Source organism: Peromyscus californicus, unplaced genomic scaffold (genome assembly GCF_007827085.1).
Source record: "Peromyscus californicus insignis strain IS unplaced genomic scaffold, ASM782708v3 Scaffold_5__1_contigs__length_169319896, whole genome shotgun sequence".
Taxonomy (NCBI): Eukaryota; Metazoa; Chordata; class Mammalia; order Rodentia; family Cricetidae; genus Peromyscus; species Peromyscus californicus.
The window spans coordinates 1,522,033-1,533,051 of record NW_026294573.1 but is presented as its reverse complement, the minus strand read 5'-3'; the positions used below and the strand labels follow the sequence as shown (position 1 = coordinate 1,533,051).

At 48.6% G+C, this 11,019-nt stretch overlaps 1 protein-coding gene across 6 annotated transcripts in view; it reads left to right on the top strand.

Moving 5' to 3' along the window:
* Positions 1-4,127: 4,127 nt before the first annotated feature.
* The window catches only part of Mmel1 (membrane metalloendopeptidase like 1), a 28,507-nt gene continuing 21,615 nt past the window's right edge, over positions 4,128-11,019 (top strand). For 2 of the 6 annotated variants that reach the window (XM_052716764.1, XM_052716763.1), the window contains exon 1: positions 4,129-5,956. In XM_052716764.1, coding sequence (XP_052572724.1) covers positions 5,809-5,956 — 148 coding nt within the window. In that variant the 5' untranslated portion in view covers positions 4,129-5,808. Of the gene's footprint in view, positions 5,957-11,019 lie in introns of all 6 variants that reach the window. The other 4 variants (XM_052716765.1, XM_052716767.1, XM_052716766.1 and 1 more) reach the window with 3 other exon arrangements.

Sequence of the window (11,019 nt, the reverse complement as noted above, 5' to 3'; positions counted from 1 at the left end):
GTGGTCTGGAACAACAGAGTTCTCATCAGGATCTGGGTGCACAAAGCCCCCCCAATCCAGTTGGCTATCACCCTAGACTCTACTTCCACCCACATTCCCAGGACTCCTGAAGGTGTCAGTGTGTAAACCACAGCCTGAAGGGCCCAACTTGGTCTTTATTCACACTCAGAGTTTCCTAAAACCTGACCTGCTAAGGGTTTAAAGCCAGGTCTTTTAGCACTAACTCACCATGGGGTTTTCAAACGAGAAAGCCTGTTGTCCCCATATGTTTCTGGTGGAGGGTCCCTTGAAAGGCTGGGGCCCCTGAGTTCTCACCTCAGCCCATCCAGATGTGCCCATTGCAAGTTTCAGAGTCAAGTTCCTGTTCAATGCCCTAATTTTCTCACAAGAACTCAGTAAGGGGCTGAGGACACAGCTCAGTAAAGTGCTTATTTTACAAGCACGAGGACCTCAGTTTAATCCTCAGAACTGGGGTGATAAAATGCCAGGCCAGAGTGCCACACACCTATAATCTCAATGCTGGGAAAGTCAGAGACAAGAGGACCCCTGAGGCTAAGTGGACAGCCAGCCTTCCTACTTGTGTAGGTAGTGGGAAACATCCATGAAGGAGGCTGAAGCCACACCAGAGATTGCCACAGCACCAGTTTATATGGAGAGCTATTATTTCTTAGGAAGTTGTTAGTGTAACTGGGGTAAAGATAACGCATGAATCACATACTGAAATGTTCTGAGGCACTCGTCAGACCAGCCAGCTCCCCCTCTCTGCTCAGGAGACTAGCTCTCTACTAACACTACCCAGCCCCTTGTAGGTGAAGCTTGACCACACCTGTCTGTCATTGGGCATACAATTGTTTTCATGATAAGATCCATCTATGTTTGTTAATCAGTATCAACTTGCCTGGATTTGGAATCACCTGGGAGATATACCTCTGGGTGTGTTTCCAAGAGTATTTCCAAAAAGGTTCAACCAGAGAGGGCAGAACCATCCTAGATGTGGGCGGTGCCATCCCACGAGCTGGGGTGTAAGTGGAGGCAGAATTTTCTGTCCTGACCACCTGGTCCCAAGTAACACACAAAAGCTTACATTAATTACAAAACGCTTGGCTGTTGGCTCGGGCTTATTGTTAACTAGCTCTTATATTTAAATTAAACCATTTCTATTCCACTATGTATTGCCACATGGCCATGACTTTACCAGTCCTCTGGCATCTTGCTTCTTGGGTGGCTGACTTGTGTCCCTCTTGACTCAGCCCCCCTTCATCCCAGTCTTCGGTTTGATTGTTCCCTCTAACCTTGCCGTAGGCCAAACAGCTTTATTATTAGCCAATGAGAGTAATACATATTCACATCATACAGAAGGATCATCCCACAGCATGGATGTTACAGAAGGCCTTGCAGATACTCATTCAACCCTGTGAATCAATTTAATAGATTTCTGGTTTTAGCAAGTGTTGCTCTTGTGCTAGCAATAGTAACCTTATTGGCTTTAAAATGTTTTGGCTTACTTACGTAAGATTGTAAAACAGAGAGATAGAGAAAAGGCTGTATTTGCTGTAAAGCTGCATAACCTCCAAAATAACTGATTATTGCATATAGAAAGGGGGGATATTGTTGGGAGAATTCCTGTGGGGCTGCAGCTGGTTTGATTCCAGAGTGTTAGCACCTAGCCTTAATCTGCCTTTTGTGATTGCTACCTTTTGTTTCTCCGTACCCTCTATGTGAATCTTGTCTAAGAGTTTTCTGAAGATGCACAGCCTATGCAAATTTGGTTGAAGAAAAACCTGGAACACCATTTGGCCAAGAATTTGCATTTGGCATTGTCCCTTTGGGCAAGCTTAGATGAGAGGTGTTGGGGTACGAAGATTAACTTGCAAAAAGGTGTAAATTGGAGAACAGTAAAAGGGATTGCTAAGCTACAGTGGACCAGTCCATAGAGACAGATCCCCCTGCAGCTGGGAAAGGCTAGAAGCATCCTTGAGGTGCCTCTGTCTCTTGATTCCTTGGACCCATGTGAACACCCACCCCCGATATGCAACACTGGGGTCCTGGACTGAATAAAAAGGAAAAAGTGAGCTGAGCACCAGCATTCATCATTCTGTGTCCTGACTTCCCCATCATGATGCACTGGACCTTCAAACTGCTCTAAACTAAATCCTTCCTTAGTGTTTTTGTTAGGCACTTGTTCATACCAAAAAAGAAAAGTAAACTACTAATTCCACCCAAAATTCCAGGTGATGGACCTAAGGTCTGAGCCCAGCTCTGAGCTAAGGTGGAGACTGCCCTCCCCACAGGCCATGGGGCCACCCTCAGAAGCCATCATAGCACAGACCCAGTGTTTCCAACAGCCCCATTAGGAGATTGGTTTCTTGGGACCCTGGCTCTGCAGTCCAGCCCTTCCAGATGCCCTTGGAGGCCAGGAGCACTTGTCCATGGGCCACCACCAGTCAGGCCCGAAGTCAGCCCTTGCTTAGGGCCCTTCCACTTTCTTTGAGCATATTCCTGGCTCATATTTGAAGATCTGGAAGACAGCCTCTGAGCCCAAAGCCCCTCTTCCAGGTCCCTAGCCAGGCTCCCTCCCTGGCTCTGGGTTGGAATCTGAACTTCACAGTTTCCCCACGTGCCCTGGGAAGCAGTCCAACCTCTCACTATCATCTCGAGTGAGGATCCTTTCTGTCGCCATGCCTGTTCATCTCGATGGGCAGGGCCTCCCCTATGCTGGCAAGTTCTCCGTAACCACCCCTCACCCACCCAGAGATTGCAGGGAAGAACACCAGAGGAGGGGCCATATCAGCCTGCACAGAAACCCTACCAACACCTCAGGCCAAATGAGCACCGGATTTCCTTCTCAGCAGTCCCTAGATCCCTTTGGACTAGAGTCAAGAGACAGAAATGAGAGGGAGACAGGGCTTGGGGAGGATCAGAACACCCACTCAGCAGGGTCCCTGTGCCAGAAAGCACATCTGCCCCTCCCCCACACTGAAGCCCGTGGAATGCCTGAGTATGTCCCATCTCCAGGGAGTTCATGCCATCACAAAGGTGAACCAGGAGCCAGTACCGTGTGACCTCACAGCCAGATCAGCCTGACCGCTGCTCTACTCCACCCAGAGCCCATCTTGGCCAGCTCACCCCAGCTCTGAGACATCCTAACCCAGCCTTTAAGGATTTGCCCAGAGGTGGCTGCGGCTCCTGAGATCACTAGGTAAGGTTCACTGAGAAGGCCCTGCCCGGCTGCTTCACTGGGCAGTATCTTGTTTTATTTTGTTGTTTGGGTTTGGGGTTGTCTGTTTGTTTTGTTTGAGACAGTCTCACTCTGTAATCCAGGCTGGTCTTGAGATCACAGCGATCCTGCTGTCTCAGCCTCCCAAATGCTAGAATTCCAGGCATGCACCATCACACTTGACAACTAAGCTTTGTCATGGCACCCTCTGAGAACCCAGGCATTTCATTCGAGGGCACCGAGCATTTCAGCATTTCATCACCTACACCTAGTTGGGTAGCCCCTTTGACCCACTTCCTCCCTGAAAGTCCCCTGTCCCCTCATCATGACAACCCAGAGAGTCTCCTGGAAGATCTCCAGGGAGATGAAAACCTACTTCAGGGCCTGGCCGCACTGACTCCTTTCCCTCTTACCCAACACAGACATGCCCCACCTGCCCCAGACCACCTGGCTGTGTTTTGTTTGTTTGTTATTGTATGTGCCTTGTTAGCAGGAAGTAAAGTTTTCAGGACAGAGTGATGTGAGCCGGCAGAACACAGAAGAGAATTAGCTAATGCATTCGGAGTCAGAACAGGTTGCTGGAACATGAGCTTCAAAGGCCAGATCCATGCCCAGGCTTGTCCTGCAGGGTTGACATATACTCGTTCACTCACTCATCCACTTACTCATTTGCTACTCATTCTTTCATTCACTCACTTTTTCTTTTTTTTTTCTTTTCTTTTTTTTTTCTTTTCTTTTTTTTTTTGGTTTTTCGAGACAGGGTTTCTCTGTGTAGCTTTGCGCCTTTCCTGGAACTCACTTGGTAGCCCAGGCTGGCCTTGAACTCACAGAAATCCGCCTGGCTCTGCCTCCCGTGTGCTGGGATTAAAGGCGTGCGCCACCACCGCCCGGCCACTCACTTTTTCAACTGGTGCTGTGGATGCCCCACATGAAGACACAGGAGCCCCAGGCCTCGGGGAGCTGGTATTCTCATAAGTATGACATGAATCAGAACAATTGGGGTTTGTAGAACTGTATGTCAGGATAACACAGAACAGGAGCTGGCTAAGGTTGCTCAGTTGAACTTGAAAACCAGGTCATTGAAGGACCCTGAAAGATGGGGCCTTCTCCATTTTCCCCTTAGTTAGGGACCTGGGAGATGGGCATCCTGACAAGTGGGAGGGTGGTGGGGGCACAGTGTGAGGTGGCAGGCCCACAGTGTCCCAAGATGGCAGCAGGAATTGCTGCTCCAAGGAAGGTTAAAGAAGGAGTGACATCTTCTGACTTTCCCACTAAGGAGTCCCCTCTGGATGGAAAAGGGGACACGCCCTCAGTAGGTCTGGCTGCAACTCAAGCAGATGGCAGCCTGGAGCAAACTGGGGGCAGTAGGATGGAGCCAAGGTCAAACCCCAGCAGAACTAAAGGCCTGGAACAGAAGTTTTCAACAACTTGGGAATAGGACTATCTGGAGGAAAGCCTTGTGGGTGTGCAAAGGGCCAGGCAGCCATGGTCTGAGCATCCAGAGGAAGTATCTGAAGTGCTGGGTTTGTGAACACCAAGAGACAGAGAGGGAACAGTTAACTGACAGCAGGGAGTGAGGCCCAGGGCCCAGCCCACTCCGCACCCTATCAGAAACAGCCATCCCAGCTTTGTGAGGATTGCCTCAGGAGCATCTAAACCCTCTCCCCAGGCTGGGCCATTTGGAAGATGATGTATAAAGAGTCGCCTGAGATCCCCAGTGAATGGGAGCAGAACTGAGGCTCACAGGAGCACTCTCCTATCCAGAGACCTTGTCAGTCACCTGCACCTGTCCAGCAGCCATCCCTACCCAGCCACCTGTCCTAGTCACCGCAGCAACTTGCCACCAACCTTGTGTGTCCTTCACTACTGTACACCTCATGGTGGCTCAGAAAAATGTCTTCCCCATAGTGACAAAGTGAACATGACGACCAGATCTGCTCACAGCCCAAGGGATAATGGGGCGGGGCTTCAAGCTGCTGATCTCTTGCTCTGCATGGTTCCCACACACGTTCTTGCCCTTCCCACCCCCACCACCCCTGAAACTCCTGGATTCCAGCAGGAGCAGTGGAAGGACATGCAAGGAGCACAGGGCCTGAGCCACCTTCCCAACAGCATCCCTAATCCGTCATCCAGGCCCTTAACTCCAGGAACCCCTGGGCACAGGCAACCCAAACAGACTCCACTGCAGAGACCAGTGGATATCTAGGCTGAGCCTCCTGGGTCCAGCACGCAGACCCCAGGCCAGGAGCAGAATAGCTCCAGGACGAGTTTGCCCCTGCCATGTCAGAGAATGGAACAAGAGAGAAACTGACTTTGAGAAGCAATGGCCATCGTGACCAGTTGGTCAGGTCCCCCTTCTACACAGGGGTTCCCTAGGCACTCAGAGACCCCGGCCCCATCATAAGAACCCCAAGACCAGGGTACTCAGGGCACAGTTTGCAGCTTTGAGAACAGAGACCGGGACACAGCATTCTCAAAGCACCAGCTTCAGTGTAGTCGGGGCATTCACGCTCCAGCTGCCTCTCCTGGCCCTGGCCTGGGGTGCTCAGCCTGGGGTGCTCATCTGTGTGCTTTCCACCCAGAACCGGCTGATGGGGAAGTCGGAGAGCCCAGTGGAGATGGTGGAGAGATCAGACCGATCTGGGAAGAAGCGCTCAGGCTTCCTGGTGTGGGGGCTGATGCTGCTGCTGCTGCTTCTGCTGGCAGCCCTAGTGGCCCTGGGTGTCCTCTTTGGCCGAGGTGAGTAAGGATACCCTGCCCCCTTACCTTCCCCCTACCCACCCCCGCCCAGGGCTTTACATGCCCCTGAGAGGAGCCAACCTTGTAGAGTAGGGCAGAGGGCTCTGCCAGGGCCCCCAGCCCGCTCCCAGGACCATGCTGCTGATTCCAGAGGAGCCACGGAAGGGACACTGACCTGCACGGACCCAGCGACCCCATCCAGAAAGCTCTGTCCTGGCTTGCTGGCGCAGCAGCTGCTGCAGGCTCTGCCTCCGCCCCCTCTGTCTCAGCAGGACTCTAGGATGCTGCAGACCGCAGACAGGTCCCCCGCCTCACCAGACCAGCCCCCTTCTAGTCAGCAGCACAACCTGGCAGAGTGGCTGCTGCAGTGCCCAGGTGGCCCAGCAGCAGGAGCCCAACCCCTGAGCTAAGGGGTCCCTCCAGCTGTCTCACCTGGTGCCAGTCAGGATGACCTGGTGGCTTCTGATACAGGCTCTTGCTTATTGCAAGTTTGAAGGAAGGGGCTAGCCTGAGGACCATGAAGGTGGAGGTGTGGCTAGGATTGTCCTTTGGGTAGACCTCAGGTGTCTCAGGAACTGCTTTATGCACACTGACCTCTTCCTAAAGGATCACATGTAGGACAAGGCTGTCCCCCTTTGGATGGGGCACCTAGACACCCAGCATCCCTGCACCCCCCAACCCCTTCATCCCTTTTGAGCTAGGGGCAGGGGGATAAACATACAGGAGGAAGGAAGGCCCACATACTCCACTTCTGCCATGTCCCTAAGTGATGTGCTCACCTTGGTCTGGCTGTAACACCAGGGCACCAGAGCCTGACATTCCCTCAGGGGACTCCTCCTGATGAGGGACAGCTGGGAAACACAAGTGGGTTCTACCCCACCCAGGACTGCCTTCAAGGGTCCATAGAGAGTGTGGCTTCTGCCCAGTCGCCAATGTGGTCTCTGTCCCCTTGGTTCTCCTGCAAGGGTTGACAGGTGCAGCCAACTTCAGGGGCAGCAGTGACAGGGCCAATGTGCCCAGTGGAGCCCAGGGCTCCAGGAACCTTTATTTGAGGTTTACTAGTCTCAAAACACCTGATTTTGAGGCCTCCAGAGTACAAACCTGATGGCCCCAGCCCTGAGGTAGAGAGAGGGTGGATGGGTCTCCTCTTCTGTTTCCCTGTCTGTTTTCTCCTTGCCTGACTCTCCCTTCACCCTTCAAGCAGTATGACTTCTGGGACAGCCAGGGTCTCTTTGACTATGACAGGACCCCACAATCTCTGCTTCCTCCTCCTCCAGGGCTCCTGGGCTGCTGGAATGTCCCCACAGCTAACCTAGGCTTCAGCCCAGGACTTCAGTCAGGACTAGGCAGATGGAAAGTTTTGGATTATCCATTTTAAAGTATTTCCTTGTTTCTGTTTGGAGGATTTTTATTATTATTATTTCTGATTTGTGAGCTACTATTTATTCTTTAATTTCTATATCCATATGATCTTATGTTACCATTTTAAATTTTACTGACTTCTAGGTCAGTTGCACAATTGTCAGAAACTCAGTTGGAGGTGGTCTGGTGAGATTTCTGGTGCTTGCCTGAGGCTAGCCTTCTTAGGAATGTTTCTGTTGCTGTGATAAAATACCCTGACAAAAGCAACATACGAGAGAAAATGTTTGGGGAAGTCAAGGCAGCGCGAGCTTGAAGCCATCAGAAGAGAGCAGTGCAAGCTGCTTCAACTCGTTGTCTCCATTCTATACAACCCTGGGATACCTACCTAGGGAATGGTCCCACCCACAATGGGCAGCTCTTCACACCTCAAGCATGCACGAGAGGCCCTTGTCCCGGGTTATTCTGGATTCTATCAAGTTGATAATGCTGATAGTCACACACTAGCCTTAGGCCAAGTAAGGTTTGGTCAGTTGTTTTACAAGAAAATTGTAAAATAGGCCAGATGCACTCGAGGGCTATGCCCGTCCCTGCCTGCTGAGTGACAGTGTCCTTAGGTGCCTGTGAGTTCAGTGAAGGGCCTATAATATTTTCTTCCTTCATTCTCTTGATCTTCTAGATAGTTATTAAAAGGAGTATGTGTGAATTCTTGCACTAGAGACTTGTCAAATTCCTGAAGTGGTATCAAGGATTAATTTATCTTACCAATTTAAGATTAGTACACGAACATAAATTTAGCCAGAAGGGGCTGGAAATGGCCCAGCAGTTAAGAGCATTGGCTACTCTTCCAAAAGACTCAGGCTTAATTCCCAGCACTCACGTGGCAGCTCACAACTGTCTTAACTCAGATTCTAGGGGATCTGACACCCTCTTCAGGCCTCCACAGGCACCGGGAGAACATATGATACACAGATATACACAAATACAAAACACTCATGCACCTAAAATAAAATAAAATCTCAAAAAAGAGGACTGTACGATGTTTTCCTCAATCACTCGCCATCAAATAGTCATAAACTATAAACTTAGTCTCATTAATTATGCAATTATGCACTAATTATGACTTATTTATTTTTATTTTATGTGCATGAGTGCTTTGCCCTTGCAGTTTTATATTTAGATATACATACAGAATCAGCCCACTACATGACATTAAACAGTAATCTTTTCTTAGCAATGCTCTTGACCCTGGATTCTGTTCCTTTTTTTTTAAAAAAAAATCTTTTTACATGGGGCTGGAGAGGTGGCTCAGTGATTAAGAGCACTGACTGTTCTTCCAGAGGACAGGAGTACAATTCCTAGCACCCACATAGCAGTTAATAACCATCTGCAACTCTAGTTCCAGGAGATCTGATACTCTCTTCTGGCTTCCACAGGCATCAGGCACACACGTAGTATACAGGCATACATGCAAGCAAACACACACACATACACATAAAAATAAATAGTAAAAACAAAACAATCTTTTTTACAATTTTCCATCACATTTTATTTATATAGTCGGAGAGGGGGCATGTCATGAAACGCACATGAAGGTCAGAGGACAATTTGTAGGGGTCAGTTTTCCCTTCCACTACGTGGGTCAAGAGGATTGAACGTGAGTACTTCCACTCTCTTCTCGGGAAGCTTTCTGTGTGCCACTCAGCTGTTCTCCTGCAGCCATGATGGCTAGGTTTTGAGTTTGTCTTTTACTTCATTTGCTAGGTTAAAATTATGAATAAACCTTTTTATCCCTGAAAGTCCATTTTATTTTGTATGTATGTGGTGGGGTATGTGTGGCATGGTGTGGAGGAGGTCAGAGACTACCTTTTGGAGTTGATTCTTTCATTCCATATTTACATGGGTTCCAAGAATCAAACTCAGGTCTCCAATCTCTCTCAACAAGTGTCTTTATTCTTGAGCCATCTGGTTGGCCCTGAAAGTCAAATATTTTCATAAATAGCTCAGTATTGTGCCCTCACTCATGTTCATCCAGAATTCTCTTCACAAGCAACCATATTCATTGTTCAGGTTAGCTAACCATGGCCCCTGCCTGTTTTTGTAAATAAAGTTTTATTGACATGTTGTCTTGCCCTCTTGTTCATGCCTATACTCCTTTCCTGGCTGAGCAGCAAAGCTGAGGGGATGGGACAGAGCCTGCCAGCCTGGACCTGGGCTGTGTCCTTGGAGTCTGCAGCTCATCTTTGGGCTCTTCTATCTATTACTCAGGACATCAGTTCCCAGCTATACAGCCTGGGTGGACATTCCAGCTCCTGTCCCAGCTGTGTGACCTCACACAACTTCCATGATGTCTCTGTGCCTCAATTTTGTGACCTGCAAAACAAAGTATAGGAGTGCGTGCATTAGAGGTCCGTAAGAGGGTTTGAAGACTCATACAACAGGAATGCTTAGAAAAACGCCCATTACATTGCTCACCAAATTTCATAACAAGATGTCCGTCTTGCCTCTGACCCCATAAAACTTGTCATTCCATCCTGTATGAAGGTAGATTAGCTTGTGAGACAGCAAGCCCCCACCTCCCAATATAGATGTCTCTGTAGCTTTTGCTTAAATCCACACTCATCATTTATATATTTTATGATGTATTTTAAAATGCTTATTATTTGTTTTTAATGATGTATACATGGAAGGATATGTGGATATGTGAATGCAAGTACCCTCAGAGGCCAAAAGAGGGTGTCAGCTCTAGCCATCTCTCCAGCCCCTAGTCTATTTTTTAAACTGCTGAACTATGAAGAATAATGAGTTACATTTTCTTTCCTTGCTACTGTATGACATCATTCATGACTCTCTTGACAGTTTTTTTTTTTCTGTCTAGTAATTGCTATGCAAAGCCTGTCTTTACCATTTCAAAAAACATCTGTGCCTTTTGTGTGCTTGGTGTGGAGTGCAGAGGGAGAAAAGGGAGAGACGGGATCTCATGTAGCCCAGGCTGGCCTCCAACTTACTATATAGTCAAAGATGATCCTGAACTTCTGGTCTTTCTGTCCCTACCTCACAAGCGCTGGAATTACAGGGATACACCTCCACACCTGTATTCAGCTAGTGCCTTTAAGATAGTTTCCTGGTTATCCAGAGGATGTAATGGGCAACTTGAACATCAGGCTAGTCCTGTAGTGCTTCGAATTTGAAATGCCTGGCATAGAATCCTGTGTTTGAACACTTGGTCCCCACCTGGTGGCACTGTTGGAAAGGTTATGGAACCTGGCTCCACTTCCTGCTCTCTTTCTCTGTTTCCTGTGTGCAGATGAAATGTAATCAACCTGCTTCCTGCCTGGCAGGCCAGCCTCACACTCCCACTGCCATGCCATGCAACCCTCTGTGAGTTAAAATGAACCCTTTCTCTCCAAAGTTGCATTTTGTCAGGGTACTCTGTCGCAGCAACAGAAAAATAGTCAATAGATCATTCTAGATGTAAGCCCATTCAAGATACATCTCTAACTTCTAAAATCATTTCCCTGGCACCTCTTATCTTTTCTTCAAAATCAATTTTTTAAAATAAACAGCTTTAATTTTACACAAGTAAGCCACATCCTCAGCCCTCAAGCTGAAGTCAGAGACAAGTCCTCTCACAGTTTTTGTTCGTCAGCTTTCCAGGGCTGTGGCAAAGTACTCAAGATAAATGACTTTAAAGGATAAAGGGT